Here is a 25,663-nt window from a genome sequence, read left to right on the forward strand (position 1 = left end):
AATAAGAATTAAAACAATGGCCTAATTCGGGATGCAGATAATATTTTTACCATGCCTGTTACAGCCCTCGTCTACATTCATCAATACTGTAGTAGAATAAGACCTTCACATGCTGACAACCTGGGGCAGAATTCTCCTGCTCTATGACAGGATTGTAGTGCTCCATTAATCAGCAGGTGACAGGGCGTAGTTCTTGTTGGATTTTAAACACTAGCCTGGACTCATATTATCAAAACTATTTAGTTTTAAGAGGAATAAGCATCCATAATACTTAAAAACCAAATATATTGCATAAGTTTGAGTTTATTAGCTGCCTTCCTGTGTTGTACATTAGATTCCTCCAACCATAAATAATCGTTGTAGCTGTTAAATTATCCTCACTTCATTTAAATAAATGGCATGTTGTATTCAGCTCTGAATTATGAGATTATCTTTCACAGTAATTTTTCTCCTTTCTCTATTGTGAAATTATCTATTAGATGAGAAAAAAAAAGAATTATGTTATTTACACTTACAGGTCCTTATAATTTCCCCTTTAAAGCATTTTCTTAACCAAAAACATTAATATCACTCTCTAATTAAGCTGTGTCTTAGAATTTGAGCCAGAGTATCAATACTTCCATCTTTTTTTTTTTTTAATCAAACTTCTGGGAGCTAAAAGAAACCTATAAATTGATACATGGAAAAGTTGCCAGTTATTTTGCTTTACTATACAAAGAGTCCCTCTTTCAGAGAAACTTGTTGGGCAAATTCCATTAGCAGCTGGAAGAATATAACGACTGAAGAAATTGATTTATATTTTTATAAATAATGACTGCATCCCCAAATGGATTTATAAATTAATTGCTGTCTTATTGGAATAAAAACCTTCTTCTGTGGACATGATTGATGTTATCTGTCTAAGTCCTTGTTCTGTACCCCCCTCCTTCTTAGTTGGTCTATCACAGCTGGAGCTTTAATTTACTGATCATATTAACTCTGATTAATAACTAACAATAGCGTCTTCTCATTTATCAACAGTCAGCCATCACAAAATGGAACTGGAATTGGTCAAACTTGCTGCCAAATTATCTGGGACTGGATAAGATGACCTTCAGTGTACTGCTCAAAAACAGGTAATAGGGCTGGGGACTTGAGGGTTGTGTCTTTTATACATAGAGTGCATGTGAGTGTGTGTAGATACACACATATTTGAAATTATCTAAAGTGTAGTTTCTGAATGCTGTTTTTCTAGAGTAAGCATTTGCAAAAGTCAGAAACATCTTTTTCTGAGACGAAATTGGTTGATTTTAGTCTGAACTTTAAATATTTCTGATGTTGTGTATGTAATAGTTCAGTATTGTAAACACCCAAAGTTATTGACTTGAATGTCATTATAATTCATTGTTTACAACCATTTAATGAATGCATACAAAATGCCAAGCCAAATCAGCTGGTCTAATCAGAGGAAACATATAAGTAAAACTGTCAAGATTGAATTTTTTGCTTTGCAGTCAGTCATTTTGGCACTGTCTTGCTATAGTCTCTGTTGCATATTACTTTACACATAGACGTGCACACACGCATACACAGGCACCCCAGGACAACGCAATAAAATGATGATGCGAGTTCAGCTGAGGAGTCTATACATGTGATTTATTTTGCACAAAGGTATACATGTTTTCTTTATGTTTTAGATAAATATGTTTTTCCCCATACCTTCAAGGTTTTCAGTGAAAACAGTAGTGTAAGTTTTAAGCTTGTTTTTCCTATCAACTATCACATTTTTATATAAAATATATATGTGTGGTTGCTTTTATTCTTCAGGTATTATGTTTATTTATACTTACTTCTATATGTCTTCATGATGTATAATATATTTTATCATTTTGAAATAATATAAAGCATCATTTTTCATAAAAGACTTTAGAGACAGTGACATAGTAGAATTGTCAATTCATCCTTGAGAAATCTGGGTGCGTATAAGGAAATATCTTGAGAGAGAGATTCTGGTATTTCCCAGATGGAGGTTTCTTTTTTTATTTTTTTAAAGGCAGCTTTGTTGCCAAAAAAAAAAACAAAACTGTAGTTTTAAAGTGTGCGGTCACTGTGGTATTCCTAATATTTCACCCCTGAGTGAAGCTCACCCACCAATCATGGACAAAGTTGAGCAATCCAGAAACTTCCCCATCGAGAACAGAGTTTTCTCTCAGCAGGCTTCCCACCTGGCAGGCAAGGTGGTAAGGGCTAGGGCGTAGTTCAGAGTGTACCCTGTTAATGCACACGTCCTCACGGGTGCTCCTGTCTTGTCCCCAAGTTGCTTGGAGAGGTGGGAGGAGAGACCAGGTCTTCTGATGAACCTATGGCTACATAATGTTTGTTGTTATTTAGTTGCTAAGTCGTGCCTGACTCTTTTGGAGCCCTATGGACCGTAGCCCGCCAGGCTCGTCTGTCCATGGGATTTCCCAGGCAAGAATACTGGAGTGGGGTGCCATTTCCTTCTTCAGGGGATCTTCCTGACCCAGGGATCAAATCCACATCTCCTGCGTTGGCAGGTAGATTCTTTACCACTGAGCCACCGGGGAAGCCCCACAGTATTAACTGGCTATCTGGAAACAAACTAGGAAAGATAAATCATTTCCCCCCTGATACTCGGGAAGTTTTGAGTTTATGTAGATTTAGCCGTATTATATTTTACTAAGTTTTGCAGTTGTGAATTGCCTGCTGCCAATCCACGAAATGGTACTGTAAGGGCAACACATCCTTCAAAACTTACTATATTTGCTCTATATAATATTCAGTTTTCAGTGAATTTGTGTTTTACCCCACATTGCATATTATTTTTGTTTAACAAATTTAGGTATACCTCAATTAGGCTGATAGCTATTACACTCTATTTCCCTGAGATATTATGTACAGGAATGAGTGGAGAAAAAGAAATCTCACAAATTTAGCCAGAAGTAGTCACAGGTCAAAACAGTTCTCTTGGAAAAGGGTCATGAATTTTTAACGGAAACAGCTAGATTCTGTTTCTTAGATTCTTATAAAAATGGCATGAAAGGCGTTCTATTTTAAGGTACCACATACCACAAGCTACAATGAATACAATGAATATAACTGAGCTACCTTAGAAGAATCAAAGACATCTGAGAGTTTTTAATCTCTTTTAGCACTTTCCCATTTATTTTAAGAATGTTATTTGTGAGACCTGATTAATATTGAATTGGTAAGGAAGATTTTTTTCCAATTATTTTCTCTGAGAGACTCTGGTTTGGATTTATCTGAAATGCCAATTTAAAAAACAAATAGTGCGTTGAATTTTTTACAGCATTGTTATTTGAAATTACATATTTGAAAATGAGATCACAGAGTATTGAACTTCAAAAATGAGGATTATAGATACTATCCTATATCCAAAAAGTGATACTTTGTACCTACACCTATGATCTTTGCTGGTAGGCAGAGCCAAAGACAAAATCCTAGAGCAACTTAGCTGAATATGCTGTTTTTTTTTTCTCCCCCAGAGTTACTAAACATCTAGTTACTTCTTTTTCTTCTCTCTTTAATTGGTAATAAATTTATACTAACCCATCTCTGCACTATGGCTGAGTTCATACATGGTGCTGCAAATGTCTGGGGACATAATCTTACAAAGAAATGGAACTCAAATCTACAGGCTTGAAAAAAGTCGAGGAGGGAATCCTTTCTATTTACCTCCTAAATTCCTTTATGCCTGGCCTTCAAATTCAACATCATAAGCAGACCATCTGTGGATTTATTCTCTCAACATTTGATTACCCCAAGTAGACGGGACCTCCCTCATCTCCAGAGCAGGATGGAGGTGGGAAAACAGGATTCCTGACTTCTCGGGCCAGAGCTGTTGTGAGCTGACCTTAGGAAAGTGATCTCAACTATTCGGCTGTGGATTTTCTCATCTTTCAGTCAATTCAGTTCAGTCGCTCAGTCGTGTCCGACTCTTTGCGACCCCATGGACCACAGCACGCCAGGCCTCCCTGTCCATCACCAACTCCCGGAGTTCACTCACACTCATGTGCATTGAGTTGGTGATGCCATCCAGCCATCTTATCCTCTGTCGTCCCCTTCTCCTCCTGCCCCTAATCCCTCCCAGCATCAGGGTCTTTTCAAATTAGTCAGCTCTTCGCATCAGGTGGCCAAAGAGTTTCAGCTTCAACATCAGTCCTTCCAATGAACACTCAGGACTGATCTCCTTTAGGATGGACTGGTTGGATCTCCTTGCAGTCCAAGGGACTCTCAAGAGTCTTCTCCAACACCACAGTTCAAAAGCATCAATTTATTGGCACTCAGCTTTCTTTATAGTCCAACTATCACATCCATACATGATCACTGGAAAAACCATATCCTTGACTAGACAGATCTTTGTTGGTAAAATACTGTCTCTTCTTTTTAATATGCTGTCTAGTTTGGTCATAACTTTCCTTCCAAGGAGTAGGCGTCTTTTCATTTCATGGCTGCAGTCACTATCTGCAGTGATTTTGGAGCCCCAAAAAATAAAGTCAGCCACTGTCTCCACAGTCAAGAGGATGTTAAAGGAAGATGTGCATTGGCTTTGAAAGTTGAAAAGACAATACATACTTAGAGAAGTAGTAGCATTGGCACAAAGCGGTGTTAGTGTCTCGCGAGGCACCAGTGAAGGTCATTTGGGATTAGTAGTAGGGAGTTGGAGGTGGGAGGTGGTCCAGACAGGTTATACCTGAAGTTATGTCCATGGAGGTTATGTAAACTCCAGGCCTAGACCAATCATGAGGGTCAGAACAAGTGTCAGGTCAGAGGGCAGGCAGCATGCCCACGGGTCTTTAAGACACACAGTGAAAACGTGAGCAAGGAGGAGGGTCTAGGACCAAGTGAGGCTCGTAGTGGGTAAAGATCAAGTTCATGTACATGAAAGAGGAGATACGGTGGTGCCGATAATATGAGTATCTGAGACAAGACTGACCTGTGTTCCGCAGGCGGACTCTGTGCTGACTCCAGCATCAGAAAGAACCCTGCAGTGGCTGGCTGCTTGAGTCCTTGTCCAGGAATGGCCTTCTGCTCACTCTCAGCCCTCATCTCAAAACAGGTCTCTCCCATTCCTGATGTTCGAGGTTCATTGCCTTTCCTGCCCTTTGGATTCTCCAAGCTCTTCCCTGTTTCAGAGTCTTGGTACTTGTAATTCTCTCAGCAGCTTCCATGGCTGGTGCCGTCTTGTCTATCTGGGCACGTCTTACCTCCTCAGATAGGTCTTGGCTTATCACCTGTCTAAAGTGATCCTCCAAGTCTGTGTTACTGTGGTTTCTCAGTTGAGTTATCACCATCTGAAATCATAGTTTCTGTTTATTGTCACTTAACTCCTGCTTGCCCCCACATCCCCCTACCCCTGCCTCTTCAGTGGAAAGGAAAACCAATGAGAATAGGGCCTTGTCTGTCTTAACTCCAGCTGTGTCTTCAGGGCCTAGAATAGCCCTTGGGCACATAGCAGGCTCTGAGTTATATCTGTTGAATTAATTAACGAGCAAATGAGGAATAAGCATGCAGAGAAAAAGTCAGCCCTTGACAGATGAATACAGAGTAGGTATTCTCTAAAGGTGGTGTTTGATCAATAGGCATGTTGGAATACGAAGTGTGTCCTGCAAAATCTCAAGTAAAAAGTTATCTATGTGCATATTCATTCATTTGGATGTAAAGCAGGTTAATTAAGCTTTGTATGTTTAAAATGCCTGGTTTTTTTATGTGAAGTTCAGCTCAGATTAAAAGCACAGAACACTGGTCTTTTAATTAATTGATCCAATTCAAGCCATAACCTCTTTAGCAACAAAGTCTGTTCTTTACTCCACGATTCAGATTCAGAAGTCTTTTCATTTGGGGGTGGTAGGGTCTGTATCTGTTCAATGATAGTCACGTTGAAAAATGTAAGATGGAGTTAGCTGACAAAAATACATCCAACCAAACCTTTGTAAATTTGTGATTTTCAAGGCATTTAAAGAAATAGGTAGTAGCTGAGACCTCAGAAAAGAGATCCTGAATATGTATGATGATATATGTTTTTCAACTTAGAAGGTTTGCCATTGTGGAAAATAAAGACTCCTTAGAGGTTAAGAAAATCAACATATATATCAGTTCTACACCTTTACCTTTAATGCCCTATAAGACTAAGTACAGTGATTGTACATTGATCTTTGGAAATAATAAAGGTGCTTTTCACAGTTTCTTACTATTACTTTCCTGCTTTCTTTCTCACCCACTTTAAAATAAATCCAGACTGTCGAATGAGATGGTGATTGCATTTGCAGGAGAGCTCACCAAAAGGAACACTCTATATTCCTTCCTTCGTGGCGAATCTCCAGATTGCCATTTTGATATTGTTTTCTTTGCCGCTGGAACAAATTTATGTCGCTTCTTTTCTCTTTACCTTATTTATTCCAAACTAATTCGCAAGAATTGTGGTGTCGAAAATAACCTGTGAAGACAGTGGAACGCTCTGCTATTTTAACCATCTAAATATACTGCATATGAGTTTAGCTTCGAGTTGAGCAAACACAATTAAATGTGATGGCAGAAACAGCAGAAGGGGTGGCGGCGGCAGGTTTCTGGCTATCACCGGGAGGCCTTTCCAGGTGGACAATAGCCATACATCTGAGCGGAAAGGGAGATGAGAAGACACGTTTTAAAAGAGCCACGGATCTGTGGAGTTGTTTGCTTGCTTTTAATAATAATAATTGTCGAAGTGCTTCTCAGCTGTGTTGGATTATCCTGTGGTGTGTAGAGGGTAGGAAATACTGTCTCTGGCCTTGAGCAACACATACGGCACTCTCCAATGACTGTTCTCAGGTGGAGCCGCCGTTAGCACGATGTTTATGGCTGCTCAGAGCAGTAAATTCCTGACGCAGCAGCCGGCTGCCCGGTTATGGAGAGGTGGGTTTAAGGGAAGAGGAAGCTGATTTTACGAATATACACCCCTGAGCCATTACATCCATCGCATATGCCATGGCATTCCTATGTGGTCTTTTTTTCCCCCAAGCTCTCATTCCCTGGAAAACCCTTTCTTTCCCACCTCCACTCAAATACCCCAAACTCTGACCTTACATACCATCACCATCTTCCCTAACAAGAGCAGGCTTCCCTTCCATTTTTAATTCCCGAAGCAGCATGTTTTTTGGACAGAGATTGTCTACAGTGTCTTTGCAATACCGAAATTTAACGTTCTGATCCTCAGCATTTTCAGGGCTTAGGGCTTTGGTACATGAATCAAACAAACCCATCAATGTGCATTGTTTCCTGAGTGGTAACTTGTCTATGTATATAGTACTTTCACAGACATCTTCCCCTTTGATCCTCATTACTACTAGGTAATGAGAGACAGGTACTTGTGAGGGTCCAAAATGATGCGCCCAAGATCACAGACATTAGCATCTGGAAGGCAAAATAAAGGCTTCTGATTCTGTATCTGGTACTTTATCTACAATACTGCACCGTATTCCTGGTCAGGTTCTTCTAGCTTTATTGAGATGTTGTTGACATGTAGCTCTGTGTAAGTTTAATAAGGTGTACAGGGTGTTGATTTGGTACACTTATATATTGCAGAATGGTTACAGTGCTAACTAATACCTCTGTCACCTCACATAATTACTATTTCTTTTTTATGGTGAGAACATGTCAGATCTACTCAGCAACTTTCAAGGACATGATAGAGTAGTATTAACTGTAATCACCATGAGGTACACTAGTCTCATCACTGCAGATTTGTACCTGTAGGTCAACATGTGTTTTTTTTTTTAAATTACTCCTATATGCACTATATAAGTACTGGTGACAAACAGAAGACACTTGCCAATTACATAGACATTTAATTATAACCTTATAAAGGACATACTGTGTTACCCTTATTATCCTGATAAGGAATCTAAGACACACAGCTCTGAGCTCTAGGCGATGGTGTTCAGATTCTGGCTCACGCTCCACGTTCTTAATCACTTCTATTAATTTTCTAGAGTTTTGCTTATGTCCATGGAATTCTCCAGGCCAGAATGAAAGTGGGTAGTCTTTCCCTTCTCCAGGGGATCTTCCTTACCCAGGGATTGAACCCAGGTCTCCCACACTGCGGGTGGATTCCTTACTAGCTGAGCCACAAGGGAAGCCCAAGAATACTGGAATGGGTAGCCTATCCCTTCTCTAGCGGATCTTCCTGACCCAGGAATCAAACCTGGGTCTCCTGCATTGCAGGCAGATCCTTTACCAACTGAGCTATCAGGGAAGCCCTTGCTTATGTTACTCCTTCAAATGTTGAAGGGTGTCCTTGAGTGCTAGTCCACCATATTTTTAGTTCATTGGGAATTTCCACTTTGGTTATCACAATACTTATCTCCCCTCTTCAACTCTTATATCCCTCTCAGCAACTGCCCTGCCGTCACCTATTTACCAAGAAAAATAAAATAACCTGAAATGAACCTCCCAGCTTTTCTTCCTAAACTTCGGTTTTGTTTATGTTATCTCCAATCCTTTGCCTTGGAGGAGGAAAGCACTCTTCTCATTAAAACTTGAGAAGTAAGTTGGCTGCATTTAGGTTATAGAGGGTCTGAGGTCTGAGAACTCTGGACTTGAACCACTGGACTTGAAGGAATCATCAAAGCCCGTAAGTAAAGGAGTGATAGGAAACGTAAAGCTACTTTAGGATATTAATAATAAATGTGGTGGAGGGGTAGGATAATTTAAAAGAAGGAAGACCAGATTAGAGACTACTGCTAGAGATTGAGGAGATTATACATCACTGATATAAAAGACATTCCCAAGGAAGCTTGGGGGCCCAGCTAAATCCATTCCTAATATTCATAAAAATAACTCTGATACTTTCTCTTTGAAGACAGTGTGGCCTAGGTATTTATAGAAAGGTGCCATGCTTATCATTTCTTCAAACTGAGTGTGTCAGTTCAAATCCTCCAAGCAGGGGTTAGAGGTCCATGAGGTTTAACAGAAAAAATGCACAAGGAGGACAAAGAGGAGAAAACCCAGTTGCTGATCTGATACCTGTGAAAGGAGGGAGGGCAGGGGGGAAGATTAGGTGGGAAGAGCCTCAGATAACAGAGTGGATCTCTGAAAGTGTTGACAAGGCCAAGGAGGACTCCTTGAGCTTAAGTCACACAGTGGAAGAGCCCCATGTCCTGCAAGCATGGGCTGGTAGTATAAATCCGCTGCGCTCAGACACGGACTGAGACCCGCTTGGGAGAAGCATGGCCTGAGCACAAATGCCACAGTAGATGCAGAGAAGTGACCTCGAGGGCCCTCACTTCCCATGCTGACTGCAGCAGGAGGTGAGAGTGGTGCATTTCCATGGCTTCCACAGTAGGGATGCCAAGAGTGATTCTGTTACATGTGGAGAGATTGTGTGTGTGTGTGTGTGTGTATTATGTAAGTTAACAAGGATGAGATTTAAATAAAGCACTCTATATTACTTCACGAGGTAGAAAACAGACAACCTAAATAAATACGTTAAATGCTATTGACAGAAATGCAGAATTGGCAACATTTTGATGAAAGGAAGGTATAATAATTTTCTCAAAAGCAGCCATGGGAGAATTTTTTGCTTGTCAAGTTGAACCAAAATTCACTTTGTAATGAATTTTCTCCTACCTAATTATGCATTCACATACTGGCACTTTGGGGTTCTTGCAACAGATCAAAAGCTATTAAAAACTTGCTTGAATGGAGTAAATTCTTTTTTCAATAACTATTCTTTAAATCTCTCCCCTGTCAAATTCTGTTCAGACCCCAAAGCCTCTGTGATGTTTTCCTGCAAAAAAGTTTCAGCATAGTTTCTACCAGGAGTAGCTGTCATAGGCCCATTGATTCAGTTTGGCTGTAGATGAAAAGAACATTGACTGCTTTTAGGCTTATTGGTTAGCACTGAATATCTCTGTTTATTTTGTTGCTATATCAACATAGAGAGAGGAAATTATCTCTTTGAAGATATGTTTATTATGACATAATTATGAGAGAAATGTAGATCTCTATTAAACATAATTAGTATAAGAACAAATCTGAACAGCTAATAAAATTGTTCACTTTATATAATATTTTATATCACTATAGTAACATTATTATAATATGTTTGTAATGTGTTGTATGCAAAATTAGTTAGGATACCAATAGTGCTTTCTTATACTGTAAATGAAAATCTCACCTTTAAGTACCTTAGGGGTGTAACTCTGAATTTTATTTTTCCATAATACAAGATCTGGTGAAAAAATTAAATCAAGATGTTTTTGCACCCACAATAGTTGTATTAATATAAGTTTGAAATTTATTTTGTAATAAACTATAAGCTATACACGTATGTGATTTCAAATGGCCCAGGAATTTAAGACATAAAATTTGAAAGATCCTCTCCCCAGCTCCTCAATTACACAGGTTCCACTGTACTTGCAGCCATTTGAACCATTTCTGGTTTTATTTCTTTTGATTAATAAATCTAAGTGACAGGTTACACCACTAATTTTTTTTAATCTATCAGCTTAATAAGAATGGACTCCTTGCAATAGAGGATTTAACTTATACTACCTCTTCCCCTTCCCTTCAAGCTCTGCTAATAAAATTTTCACTTTAGTTCGTCTACTGCTCACCTTTATGTGATGTAACAGAGCCTGTATTTTAGGAGAAGGCAATGGCACCCCACTCCAGTACTCTTGCCTGGAAAATCCCATGGATGGAGGAGCCTGGTGGGCTGCAGTCCATGGGGTCGCTAAGAGTCAGACACGACTGAGCGACTTCACTTTCACTTTTCATGCATTGGAGAAGGAAATGGCAACCCACTCCAGTGTTCTTGCCTGGAGAATCCCAGGAACGGGGTAGCCTGGTGGGCTGCCATCTATGGGGTTGCACAGAGTCAGACATGACTGAAGCGACTTAGCAGCAGCAGAGCCTGTATTTTAAAATCAGTTTGTATTTTTTTAACTTTAAAAATTTTACATAAAGTTCACTCTTTTGGTGTACAATTCTGAGTTTTGACAAATAAGCATGAAGTTATTTAATAGCATAATTAAAATACAGAAAATCCCATTTCTCAAAAAATTCCCTTGTGCTGACCCCTTCCAATTTCATTTCCTCCCCGATCCCTATCCCTGGTAACCACTGATCTGCTCTGGTCTCTATAGTTCTGTTTGTTTTTTTTTCTTTCAAGCTTGTCACTGTAAGAGATTTATACAGTACGTCACCTTTCCAGTCTGGCTTCTCGACATTATGTGTTTGAGATTCTTGCGCTCTCTTGTTCTTCCTCTGGAATAGCAGTCTGTTGCCTAAATGTTGCACTGTCTGTTGATCAGCGTACCTGTTAAAGGACCTTTGGGTTGTTTCCAGTATTTGGTGATTGTGAATAAAGCTTCTGTAACCTTTCATGTACAGGTTTTGCATGAATCTAGGTTTTTTTTTTTATTTCACTTGGACAATACCTAAGCATGGGAGTGCTGGGTTGTATGGTACAGTTATGTCTGACTTTATAAAGAAACGACATCCTTCTGTATTTTATACTGCCTACAGGAAATCTGATGGCTGATCAGTCCTTCTTTTCATATCCCTGTCGTGTCCATGCTTTCTTGGTGTTATTAAGTAACTCCTCCTCACCAGCTACCCCTGGTCATTCTGAAATGAGATTGTGTCCATGTGTGAATCTTTGGTTTTTCATAGCACCTTCAATATTGTGATCTCCTTCAGATTCAAAGATTTTTTTTCCTATTATTGATTATTCTCTTGGCTCCCATCCCCAGTTATACATCTATATCCCTTTCTGGAATTCGTGTAAAGACAGGTGTTCTGACTTACTCTTCTCAGATACTAGTAGAGGCTCCTTAGACATTGTCTCCTCATCCTCCAACTCTCTATATCCTTCCCACCTCTTTTTTTTTTAAACTAAATCATTCAGTTCAATGACTTTAAGGGATTATCTTAGGTCAGATACCTTCAGGGGCTGCACAAATAAAACCAAAATGTAAAGGCAAGGTATAATACAATAAAGGGAGATGAGAGCATACCTAGATAAAAACATCCAAATTCTTTTTTTTTATTATTTTATTTTATTGTTGTGTTAGCTAAATAATGGGCTTCCCTCATAGTTCAGTTGGTAAAGAATCCACCTGCAATGCGGGAGACCTGGGTTTGATCCCTTGGTTGGGAAGATCCCCTGGAGAAGGGAAAGGCTACCCACTCCAATATTCTGGCCTGGAGAATCCCACAGACTGTATAGTCCAAGGGATCGCAAAGAGACATGACTGAGTGACTTTCACTTTCACTAGCTAAATGACATGTCATCAGAATGGAGTAGGTCCACCAATATGAACCTCTAAATCTATGGCACTAATTCGTCTGTAGCTTCAGTTTCAATTGTTCAATAAGATTCCAGATCACATACACTTGGTTTTTTCACTGTAAGGATATTTTAATGTAGTAACTCTCATATCATAAAGAAGTCTGTCTTAACATCGTAATTATCTTCATCAGGTAAATTCCTCTTTAGAGTTGGGTGATTTCTATTCATAGAACTAACTTTTTTTTCCTGCCCTCAGCTTAGAAACCTTGAATTACTTTGCAAAATTTCAGTCTCCTTTCATCTGTATTCCGTTACACACCACATGCCCCCGAGTTTTCCCTCTGAACTTTTCTTAGAGCCACTGCTTTTTTCTCTTAATGCTCCTCTGCTCAAAATCCAATGCCCTCATCTCCTGATCCTTAGATGTCCTGCCTTCACTTCTTATCCATTTATGTCTGCTGCATTAATATGTTTTTTCCTTAAACTTTTCCTTTGTTATTGAAAACAACATTAACATTTTAAAATACAGAAATAGTATGTTTATAATCTAAGTTCACCACCCAGACTCAGTCCTTCATTTTTCCAAGTCCTTTTGCTATGTACACAACACACTTCCTTTTTTCCAGCCACAATGAGGAAGGAATCCATCTAAAGTTGTAGGTTCTAAATTCTTCACAAAACTATTTTTGTCACTCATCAATTTTTATTTTTAATGGGACTTCCCTGGTGGCTCAGACAGTAAAGATTCTGTCTGCAATATAGGAGATCGTGTTTCAATACCTGGATGGGGAAGATCCCCTGGAGAAAGGAATAGCTACCCACTCCAGGATTCTTGCTTGGAGACCTCCATGGACAGAGGAGTCTGGGGGGCTACAATTCATAGGGTTGCTAGCATTATATCAAATTAATGCATCACAGTTTAGCCATTGCTCCGTTGCTTCAGATCCTTGCTTTGTTTCCTTTTTCCATGTTACATCATCAGGAGTGTGTAAATTACTTCTAACGCACATAGACAAAAGGTAGAATAAAAAGATACCGGCAAACTTGTTTTACGAATTACCAGATATTCAAAGCGCTAAGAAGTAGAGTGAAATACAAAAATTTTTCAACATCTTTTTTTTTCTGCTACTTGTCTACTTGAAATTTACATTGGCTTCACATTGCCCGAAACTCCTCTAAGCCCCGATGTCAAGACTTTGATCATCTAGTCCTCCCACTTACCAAATGCCTCCTTTATAGCAGAACCCACTGTTCCTTTAATCATTGCATGACAACCCGTGGTTCAAAATCTTCCTCTGCCACTTTATCTAAGCCTCCTTTTTCTTGTTTGTATAAGTGAGATCTTAGCAGCACTTTTCTTATTGAGTGGGCAGACCGAAAGGTTAACCTGTAGCAAGTATTTAGTACAAAGCCCGAAACATAGGAAATGTCCTATGAATATGAATTGTTCTCGTTTTTAGCTATTATTTGGTCCTCTTTGGGCAGACCAGAGTAGGCTGTAAGGGGCCAGGATAAAATTGTAAGACATACCCCAGACAAGCCTCCGGATAATTGCAAAGTAGAGGAAGGGAGGGCCAAGGACAAAAAGCCGTGATGCGATAAGAGCCGTCCAGAGCACTGTTTATCAGTTGCTGGCTGTGTGATACATGGTCTGGGTTCAAGGCAAAGGATGAGCTCAGAAAGTTGATGTCTGACTGTTTATGGGCCAAAGGCAGGGAAGGCGTGGCCCAAAAAGGCCAGTATTTGACATTAATTCAGTGAACATTAACAACCTGCTGGGCACCAGATCCTGTGTTCAGCTGTGGATTTTGAGTTACTCAGAAATCAGGATCTAGCCATGGAGTCTGTGTCGAGAGTATCAGTATCCATGATGAAACTGATATGACATCTGCCCTCAGAGAAAGAGACTCATCACTTCCTGACCAGGACTAAGGTTCACCTCCAGTCACTGATGGAGTAGAGGCGAGGCAACCCATGTGGTTGGAGGACAAGGACGTCTGTTCAGAAGCCAAGCACATCTCATGTTAAGGACAGCTACACTTTTGCCCAGGCTTATCCCCTCTGCTTCCCTTGATCGTCATCCTCCAAGTCTTCCCTTCGAAAACCAGCTCAGGCCTGCCATCAAAGCCCTCTCCAGTTCTGTCGTTCTCAGAAATCCTCCGGCATTTACAAATGGTTAAACTTGTTGATGTTCAGTATGTGATACGTTGTGATGGTCGCCAAAGTTTTCCGTCAGCTGTCTCCCCAGATATTCTTGTCAGCACTCAGACAGCGGACATCTCGAGCTCCCACTTGATACACGTCCAATAAAGCAGAGTATGAAAGCGTAGGACTGTGCAGGTCATGCCTTTTGGCTTCCAGTCTAAATTTACTGTTTCAGAATGGTTTTTCCTTTTGTTTTTAGACCTTACTGAGGTAAGGAAAGGATGACCAGAAAAAGAGGCTTTGTTAACTCATTTATTGAATATTTTACTAAACTGTTTTCAATTAAATATATGATCACTAGAAGTCACACAATGGAGAAGGCGATGGCACCCCACTCCAGTACTCTTGCCTGGAAAATCCCATGGACAGAGGAGCCTGGTAGGCTGCGGTCCATGGGGTCGCAAAGAGTCGGACATGACTGAGCGACTTCCCTTTCACTTTTCACTTTCATGCATTGGAGAAGGACATGGCAACCCACTCCAGTGTTCTTGCCTGGAGAATCCCAGGGACGGGGGAGCCTGGTGGGCTGCCGTCTATGGGGTCACACAGAGTTGGACAGGACTGAAGCAACTTAGCAGCAGCAGCAGATGTCACACAATACAAATGTTGTGTAAAGTAAAAGTTAACTCATTGCTTGTTCACCCTCATTTTGCGTAGTGCCACTCACTTGAGGTAACAAATCTGTCCTCTTTTATTCTCATTTAAACCTTAAAATATCCTTTGAGCATTAAGTCATCATTCTGAATAGAATTTTAAAAGAAAAAAAAAATTACCAGGAATTTTAAAAGATGTCTAAATGCTACAATTTAGAAAAAAAATAATAGATTAAAATATTCCAGTTTTCTGTTAAAAAAAAAAAAAGCTTTCTAAGTCACAAAGACATGTGGGATTTAACAACCAACCTGGAAGCTAGTGGATCTCTTATTGTCAAATAATTGACAATTCTAGGTTAATGAATTACAATCTATTAATAGTCAGAGTCCTAGGGTACAAAAGAATTGGTCTGGGCTGAGCAGATTTGTAAAGAAGTCAGTAAGCTGGTTAAAGGCTTGTTGTTGTTTGCCTGTCTCACTTGCCAAGAAAGTTCTTTTCATCAGAATTATGTCTTTGCCAAATTTGTTCATCTGGCTCAGCCTGAGCTAGTGATGAATATCCACTTGTCCATTTCAGCTAGTCAGACCTGTAAAGGACTTAAAGAGTTAGGACTCCCTGGAAATAGATAACTTTGTATAAACGACAGTTTGGGCTCTTGTTATTTTATTATACAGAGAATATACTTGCTAGCAGATGAAAGTAAAGAATTATATAACCCACAAAAACCACTGTGTTGATTATAAGAATGCTTCTATTTCATTATTTTGTATAGCAAGACTTTGAGGAAATAGATGGACCTGTGCCTGTTTGTTCATTTATCCATCCATCAAATAGTCACTAGGCACAGCAGATAAAGAAATAAGCCAGACACAGCCCTGGTTGTCAAGGAACTCAGAATCTAGTAGAGACAGACAGACTTGAAAAATCAGTGGCTATGGGTACAACAGAGGTTCATGCAAGCGCAGTGGAAGGTGTCAGGGGAAAGGAGCGCTCACTCCACTGAATGCAGAAGCCGTCAGGAAATCCACCCAGGATATGGTGATACTTGAGCTGCATGGTGAGGATTGAACATGAGTCAGCCAGGGACCCAGGGTGAGCAGTGGTCATGCTGCTTATTTTGGCTAGAGTAATCAGTCTCTTCACTGAATTTTTCCCTTTGAATCACTTCCATTTGTAACATATAAGCACAGCAAATCAGTGTTAGACTGCTCAGGACAAAATCAGAGGCTGAACTGAGGGAGGGGTGGTGGGGGGGAAGGGGGGCACCTGTCCTACTTCGGCTCACATATACCTGCTCAGTTGCTAAGTCGTGTCCAGCTCTTCGTGACCCCATAGACTGGGGCCTGCCAGGCTCCTCTGTGGGATTTCCCAGGCAAGAATACTAGAGTGGGTAGTCATTCCCTTCTCCAGGGGATCTTCTCTACTAGGGATTGAAACCCCGACTCTTGAACTGGCAAGCAGATTCTTTACCAATGAGCCACCAGGGAAGCCCATACTTTGGCCCATAACTGGGGAATATTGAAGGAGTTACAGATTCTTTTTTTTTTTTTGAATCCTTGGTCTCATCTGACCCTGAAGTTTTCAGGCGTGTGTAAGCAATTGCTGGGGCCAGTGTAATTCGTAGATCAAATGGCCCTGTAGTATGTCACAAAAATTCTATTGGCCTTATAGTTATATGGCTTGGATGGGATGTACTTTGGTGAGGGCACTCTTGGTGAGTGACTCTTCAGACGAGATGTGCTAGTTTAACACTGGCCTTGGTCAAGTAGGAGAAGTGCCCCTGATTGGTTTTGCTCTTAATCTCTCAGTGTACTTGCAGCTTGTTCTGGAGCTGGACAGCCTGTTATTCGGTACTTGTTTCTCTCTGAACCGTACTGACAGTGGTAGGAATGCCCGGGAGAGGTTGTGATGAGATATGGTCTACTGTTCATGTTTATTACTCTGAACTGGCTGATCCGAGATGGACTCAAGCCACAGCTCTAGACCCCAAGGAGTTCTGAGGAAGAAACTAAGTGGAATTGTTTCCTAATTAAATGCTTACTTTTTCTCACTTAGCAAATAATCTAACAGGGAATTTAGGATTGACATTTGATTTTAGCAAAAGGACGTGCATTTCGGTGATAGATGCTTGTTCATAACAACTCCAAGAACGTGGATTAAATGTGTGACTTTAATGCATTTGTTGGAAATACTGTTATTTTTCACAAAGTAAAAGCATTCGTAATCTTGCTACAAGGAGGAATATTTGCTTCCTCTCACACATTTTATTTAATAATTTTACTTCTTTCAAGGCAAAACAGCACACAATTTGAAAATGAAATTTCCCCAAAGTGTTCAGTGTTGCTAATATGTTTTTCATTTTCTTCATTATGCTATGGTGGAATATTGCCATACTTTGAAATGTGCAACATATCTCCCTGGAGGCAGCAGATGGTGTGACTAGTCTGTCTTCTGGTAAAGGATTTATCATGAGAGATGGCATCTAGGGGTGAATGGGATGGGGGTCCTGCCCTCAGAGAGCACTGGCTCTCATCTTACTGTATCAGTGCAACATTTTATAAGTTACTGTTTATAAATATGGAGGGAAAAAGCCTGCAAAAATTGAAAGGTTTTGGCATATTTTTAAGCTTCCTTTTTCTTAGTTTATGTAAGAAAATATTTCATTTGGAAACTATTTATTTCCTCTATATTCATGTTTTTCTCACTGAATGCCTCACTAGAGGACCAGCTGACCCCTTGGACAGGACATGATTTTAGAGGTGTTTCTATCCTAGTCTGTGATCTGGTTTTCAGCTTTGAAAGTCTGATAACATGGTTTCATAGAAATACTGGCTCATTAGTTCAGTTCAGTCGCTCAGTCATGTCTGACTCTTTGTGACCCCATGAACCGCAGCACACTAGGCCTCCCTGTCCATCACCAACTCCCAGAGTCTACCCAAACCCATGCCTATTGAGTCGGTGATACCATCCAACCATCTCATCCTCTGTCTTCCCCTTCTCCTCCTTCCCTCAATCTTTCCCAGCACCAGAGTCTTTTCACTGAGTCAGCGCTTTGTATCAGGTGGCCAAAGTATTGGAGTTTCAGCTTCAGCATCAGTCCTTCCAATGAACACCCAGGACTAGTTTCTTTTAGGATGGACTGGTTGGATCTCCTTGCAGTCCAAGGGACTCTCAAGAGTCTTCTCCAACATCACAGTTCAAAAACATCAATTCTTCAGCGCTCAGCTTTCTTTATAGTCCAACTCTCACATCCATACATGACCACTGGAAAAACCATAGCCTTGACTGGGTGGACCTTTGCTGGCAAAGTAATGTCTCTGCTTTTTAATATACTGTCTAGGTTGGTCGTAACTTTTCTTCCAAGGAGTAAGTGTCTTTTAAAACTCATAGAGACTTGTGTAAAACTAGAGCTCTGTCTTACCAACTTACAGTGAAAAATACAACTTGAAGCAGATCTATTCATTCTCTCCCTCAAGGTAAATTGACATCAGAATCCAGGTTATAACAAAAAAAATTTTTTTTTGATGAGTAGGAGTGAACCATCTCTCCATGAGGCTATGCCTGCCATTAAGACCTAAAGCACATATTGTGAGTCAGGTATCCTTTTTCTGAATTGTGCTAACAAGTTTTTATACTTTCTGGACATTTTTGGTCCTCTGCTGACTACTCTGTTTACATCATCTCTTTAAAGAAACCAAGGGAGATGCAGAAAAATGTCCCTCTACTCTCCTAGGTTTGATAGCTGGGTCTGTAAAATAAATAGAGAAAGACAGATTAATAGGGAAAAAGGTTCACAAATTTGTTTGTCTGTAATATTACTTGCACAGGTGTATTGCCAGGGAGAAAAAGTGAATACCCTCCAAAATGGTGAGATTTGAGAACTTTTATATCATCTTAACAGATGAAGGGGAGAAGGAATGTAGGCCACTTATGGGAGAGTAAAAGATTTTTAGGAAAGAAGAACCAGTTTTTAGAAGAATACTGTGAAGTGTGAGAGTTTGTGTGGCTTCCCATGTGGCTCGGGGGTAAAGATTCCACCCGCCAGTGCAGGAGACACAGGAGATGTGAATTCGATCCCTGGGTTGGGAAGATCCCCAGGAGGAAGAAATGGCAACCCACTCCAGGATTCTTGCCTGGGAAAACCCATGGACAAAGAAGCCTGGCAGGCTACACAGTCCTTGGGGTTGCAAAGAGACAGACACAATTTAGCAACTAAATAACAATGTGATAGTTTGTGACTTTATCAGACAAACCCAGATAGTTTGTCTGGGTGTGGTGTTAACCTCTAATCTCCTGTGAGAAGAATCAGTCTTCCCAGGTTAATGATACATCTGGGAAGGGGATTTATGGCAATTGAGTTCCTTTCGGAGAATCTGTCTTTAGAGAGATAGGAGAGTTCAGAGAACTCTCCCTGTATGGGCTGTGTTTCAGATATCTTCAGCTCAAAATAATCAATACACCAAAGCAGCATACTTTGAGGTGCCTGTCCTGAACTCCTTCAACACTGCATAAGTACTTAACTCCCAAATAGAATATACTTTTATCATGAGTGAAAACTCCAGGAGAGTGTTTTGTTTTGTTTTGTTTTTTTCTGTAAGTAAGTGAAGTTGCTTAGTCGTGTCCGACTGTCTGCGATCCCATGGACTGTAGCTTACCAGGCTCCTCCGTCCATGGAATTTTTCAGGCAAGAATACTAGAGTGGGTTGCCATTCCCTTCTGCAAGGGATCTTCCCAACCCAGGGATCAAACCCTGGTCTCCCACATTGCAGGCAGACACTTTACCATCTGAGCCATCAGGGAAGCCCTTTTTTCTGTAATGCTGAGATCAATTAGCAATGTCTGCCACAGACAGGAGAGGAGTGTGATGGCTTTTGTAATGCACATTTGTTCATTGTGGCTTAAGTCTAAACTTTATTTATGCAATCAAATGATTCTCTGATTCATATTTAAGAACAGCACTCTGCACCCTTGGAAATTATTTGAGAACATGCTTTGAAAGCTGGAAGACCTCTTAACTTTCTCATTTTATAATTTAGGAAATATTTGTCTTGAGGGCCTTACTGAAGACATGGAACTAGTAGGTAGCAGAACACCAACTTAAGCCCAGGGTTTCTGTCTCATAGTCCAGCATATTTTCTTATAAACTGAAATAATAGATCTAAGAACCCTAAAGACTGATGACTCTTTTCCAGCTTAGTTTGAGAAATCTCTTTTCCTTGGTAGGATTAAGTTTTTTATGCTTTTAGATTAGCAAAATGAGCGTGAGGATTATTATACAGTGCAGTAATACTTAATCATGGACACATGTTATTAATAGTTACTTGGGAAAAGTATTAAAAAAAAAACAACTAAAGAATTTGTTAGGAGAGGCACAGTCATTCACTGGTACTTTTTAAAAGTTTTCCATGTGATTTAACTTTGCAGCCAAAATAGAAACAATTGATACAATAATTTGAAAACTTGTTGAAATAACCAAATACTACATGAGTGCTTAAAAGTCATTGTTGACATTGTTAAGTTCTTGAAGGAATCAATATTTTTATCAGCCAAAAACATTCCTTCCAAATAAATATCACCACATTACAAGATTAGTACACCACTAAATATCTTTTATTCCATAATTTTTAATACAGGCATCAAGTAAGCAATTGGAGAAGTAGCAGTGATTGTGATAAAAATATAAAAGTCAGAAAATGGTGACTGGTAAAACGGAAACTTGTGAATTTTAGGTGCCCACTTATTGATGGTACTGAGAATTTTGTTAGTCTTTCTGTCACTTAATTAAAACTAAACATTGTATAAAATACGTAAACTGTGGAAGGGAATGCTGGTAAAAAATCTAGATTAAAGAGTAATAAGTATTTACTTTAAAAATACATTTTAGTTATTTATTTCAATGTTATTGAAATTTTGGAAATTCATAGTGATTCAAAAATGAAGCTAAAGAATGAAACCCTGAGAAAAAGAGTCCTGTCTTCCATGTTTCCTCAATTGCCCACCGTTTCGTCTTATACTAGATTGTTTTCCCAGGAGACCTGCCTCTTCTCTAGTTCACACTTCACGAGTGTCAGGAGGGCATTACGTGGTTTTGTTTTAAAAGCCCTTTCAATCTCTAGAGCAAGATTTTGGGAAAACAGTAGCAGTGCTGCCTTGCACTCGAGAAGAAGTCACGAATACCAGACACAACAACGGAAGGTGAGAATCTTGAGATAAGGCCTAAAAATTTCCCAGTGGGATTGATCATCTATAGACAATTAAAACCACACAGCTATCTGGTCGGGAACTAGAACCTTCCTAGTTCTGATGAAGATAGGGAGAGTGTGTAGCATAAGAGCTGGAAGCCGTCTTACAGTACAGAGAATTTAGAATTACCACTCTACAAGTCGACCCTGAAATATGTCATAGGAAAACTTTTTAGATGTGACTTTTTGGATTGGCAGGTTATGACAAAACTACATTCATGTTACTTGAATACATCTTTTGTCTAGTTTTACATGCTTTTTGACTTGTCTAGAAAATGACATATTGAAGTTTTCATTAGCTTTAACCAGGTGTGATTTTCTTATGGAAGATACCTCAGCAGGACCGCAGTTTAAGGCGAATAAACCAGTGAAGCTCAGAAAGGCCATAGCCCTCCTTCAGATGGTAGCAATGAGCTGAAAGACTCATTAATCAACCACAGCGTCGCAGGTGTGATGGCTTGCCTACAAACTGCCAACAGACTGTGAAAGTCACATCCGACAGGCTAAACTGTCAAACTAGACCCATCCATAAACATTTTAACACAGCAAAATTCCAACTCTTTTGTCTTTAACATGTGATTCTGAGATGTTAACGTTCCTCCAAGCCTGCTACGAAATGTTTATTTTAATTTCATAAAATTTAAATTTCTTGAAAAAGAAATTTGGCCTTTTCTATCATAAAAATCTCCATTAGTGTTTTTATTTTTCATTTTGTTTTCTATTGGTTATTTAATATCCTTTATCTTAAGGATCTATTCTTTTGTATTACACGAAAGGAAGGAGGATTGAACTGGCCTGTGTCAAGGCTTTAGCAGTAGTGAAAATCCATTTTCTTAGCATGTATTTAGCTTGATTTGTGCACTCAGAAGTGTTTTCACAAAGAAGATAATATCTGTAGATATGTTTTAATGGGAGAACCATGTAAATACTTTTATTTCTAACTAAAAGAAATTTTTACTTCAGGTAAACTGCTTGATTTGGGGATTTTTCTTTTGATCTGTAAGAAATCGTAATTTTAATTGGGTTTTAGTCTCTTTGTATTTTTTTAATGATGCATCAACAGAGAAGTCTAGTTGTTTCTCTGTCCCTTGGAAAGATAAAATAAATACTAAATAAACCAGGGTGTGAAAAAGGAAATAGAGATTAAAGTTTATGTCCTTTAGTGAATCATACTCTAATTCACATTCCTTGTTAATCTCTACTCTGCCAAAATATTAGTAAATTATATATAAATTACCAAAAAGCATTTTGATTACTACTCTTTTGTTGACCTTAACTTGATATTGAAAAGTTACTTTGGAAGAACTGAGTAGGGATATGTGGGAGGTGGGGGTGAATTTTTTGCAACTAGAAATTAATAAAGAGTTAATTTGTGGCCCATTTCATAGTTATCTAAGTAAAACTGAACAAACTCTGATATTTCTATAATTTCTGTAGTTACATATATATGTATTTATCTGATATTATATCAGTTCATTTCAGTTGCTCAGTCCTGTCTGACTCTGAGACCCCGTGGACTGCAGCATGCCAGGCCTCCCTGTCCATCACCAACTCCGGAAGCTTGCTCAAACTCATGTCCATGGAGTCAGTGATGCCATCCAACCATCTCATCCCCTGTCGTCCCCTTCTCCTCCTGCCTTCAATCTTTCCAAGCATTAGGGTCTTTTCCAATGAGTCAGGTCTTCACATCAGGTGGCCAAAGGGTTGGAGTTTCAGCGTCAGCATCAGTCCTTCCAATGAATATTCAGGACTGATTTCTTTTAGGATGGACTGATTTCTTTTAGGATGGACTGATTGGATCTCTTTGCAGTCCAAGGGACTCTCAAGAGTCTACTCCAACATCACAGTTCAAAAACATCAATTCTTCGGCACTCAGCTTTCTTTATAGTCCAACTCTCACATCCATACTTGACTATTGGAAAAACCATAGCTTTGACTAGACAGCTTTGTTGGCAAAGTAATGTGTGTGCTCTTTAATATGCTATGTAGCTTGGTCATAGCTTTTCTTCTTTTTTTTTTTTTTATTTTTTTTTCATAGCTTTTCTTCTAAGGGGCAAGTATCTTTTAATTTCATGGCTGCAATCACCATCTGCAGTGATTTTGGAGCCCAAGAAAATGAAGTCTATCACTGTTTCCATTGTTTCCCCATCTATTTGCCATGAAGTGTTGGGACTGAATGCCATGATCTTAGGTTTTTGAATGTTGAGTTTGAAGCCAACTGTTTCACTGTCCTCCTTCACTTTCATCTGCTATTATATATTTATCTGATATTTATATGACTTCTATATACCCAGGATTCTACTGGGAATTCTTGGTTAAGAAGCAATCAAATTGACTTACTCTTGGTATAGATACATGCATAGAGGAAGCCCTTAGTAAGTATTTATTTTGATTTGAAATTAGTTGGAGAATCAATAGGATTATAGTGGAAAGGGAATAGAAGAATGAGAATTATATACTGAGAATTTACTGAAGTACCGAAATTTCAATCAGTGTCTTACCTGTGATCCTTTATTAACTGAATTTAATTTGATTGAGAACAGTTAATAATGCTATATGATTAGAAAGTAAAGTATATATGAAACATAATAAAGGTTAAAATTCCAACTAAAAGATATATAAGCATTTTGAAATTTCCATTTACATACAATATTCTATGTTCCTGTTACTCTGAAAACATTAGTTTTGAGCATCCTCATTAAATTTCCCCTTCTCCCACCTCTTTTTCCTATCTGTGTACATTTATGCATAACTTCTAGTAACTACGCTTGTTGACAGAAATTAGAAGAAAGAGCTGTCACATCATAGTCTCATCATAGGTGGAATACAGAAATGAATTAGCTTCATTTTAATGGAATTATATATATAAAGGTGCTGCCATTGGAATCTTTGAAAAGTATGCTTTGAAATAAGCCTAATGGCCATTTATTTTTTACATATATTGTTAGTGGCTTAGTAATTACACACTCCTCCCCCTGTAAAATAATAAAGAAGTGTTCCCTTTACTTGTCATAATAAAAACTCTGAGAAGTACATTTTAATATACCCAGACTCCTACCAGTAAAGTGTTAATAAAATTAATAATAAAAAGTATAATGATTTCTACTGGGATAATTACATGGGTAATTTAACAGTAGATTTGGATGAAACTGGAAGCTTTATATGATATACAGTTAAACCTCTATAAATGGTATATAGAAAATCAGACTGTCCCATTGTCATTTGCATACAAAAGGAATCTTTTAAAATGTTAAGTAGTAGCAATGCTTAAAAGGTAAATTTTCTCTTTCATTATTCTAATAAATAGCTCTTTAAAAATATTTGACTAATTGTTGTTTCTTGGTTTTATTGTCTCTTCACATTTTTGAAGTATAACTTTATACCCTCACAGCAAAGTTATAAATCCAGTCTGCTTATTTTTTAGATTTTATTAATTAAACTGTAAGAATGAACTATAGCTTCTCAAATGACATAGTTTGGAGAAGTTTTTAACTTGATCTGTACTCTTCATAGCTGCTTTCCACCCAAGAATATTCTTGACTATCCAATGAAAACGTATTTTAAAATGTGAAGAAATTTGTCTTCTAAAGGAAAGCCTACGGAGCCTCAGACATTTAGACCACTTGTTACTTGATTGGCAACATGCTATACATTTTTACACAAACTTTTAATTCTCAAAACTTTGTGTTAACCACTTGTCATATTTTTAGGGAAATAGGTTGAAAGAAGATAAGGGTTTGCTGAATGTCACACAGTTTTTTCACTACCAGGGTGGAATTTAAGTCAAAGGTGATGGTTGACTCCACTGCCTAAGTCCTTTTCAGACTGCTGGCAACATACAAGTTGTAATGATAAATAATTCAAATATTCTGTTGAATGTTAACATTCTTATAATGCGTGCATGCTAAGTTGTTTCAGTCTTGTCCAACTCTTTGCAGCCCTGTGGTATGTAACAGCTCACCAGGCTCCCCTGTCCATGGGGATTCTCTCAGCAAGAATACTGGAGTGGGTTGCCATGCCCTCCTCCACAGATCTTCCCACCCCAGGGATCAAACACCCATCTCTTATGTTCTCTTCATTGGAAGGCAGGTTCTTTACCATTAGTGCCACCTAGGAAGCCCAAACATGCCTATAATATACATATGCTATTTTTTATATAAAATATAACAGAAAAGGACATAAAACTTAAGTGTGACACTTTATGAATTGTCCTAAAGCAATCATTCATTTACCACCACTGATAGCCAGTATTCAGGAATAGAACATTGCCAGCATCCTTGAATCTACCCCACCCCCATGATCCACTCTAAATACTGTCCTCTCCCTTCTTCCC

The 25,663-nt window shown here is 39.0% G+C and overlaps 1 protein-coding gene across 5 annotated transcripts in view; it reads left to right on the top strand.

Moving 5' to 3' along the window:
* The window catches only part of KIAA0825 (KIAA0825 ortholog), a 434,350-nt gene that overhangs the window by 221,740 nt on the left and 186,947 nt on the right, over positions 1–25,663 (top strand). For all 5 annotated transcript variants that reach the window (XM_040241509.1, XM_040241510.1, XM_040241512.1 and 2 more), the window contains one exon: positions 1,021–1,115. In XM_040241509.1, the coding sequence (XP_040097443.1) occupies positions 1,021–1,115 (95 nt within the window). The remainder of the gene's footprint in view (positions 1–1,020; positions 1,116–25,663) is intronic.

The sequence above is a fragment of the Oryx dammah genome, unplaced genomic scaffold (genome assembly GCF_014754425.2).
Source record: "Oryx dammah isolate SB20612 unplaced genomic scaffold, SCBI_Odam_1.1 HiC_scaffold_5, whole genome shotgun sequence".
Lineage (NCBI taxonomy): Eukaryota > Metazoa > Chordata > Mammalia > Artiodactyla > Bovidae > Oryx > Oryx dammah.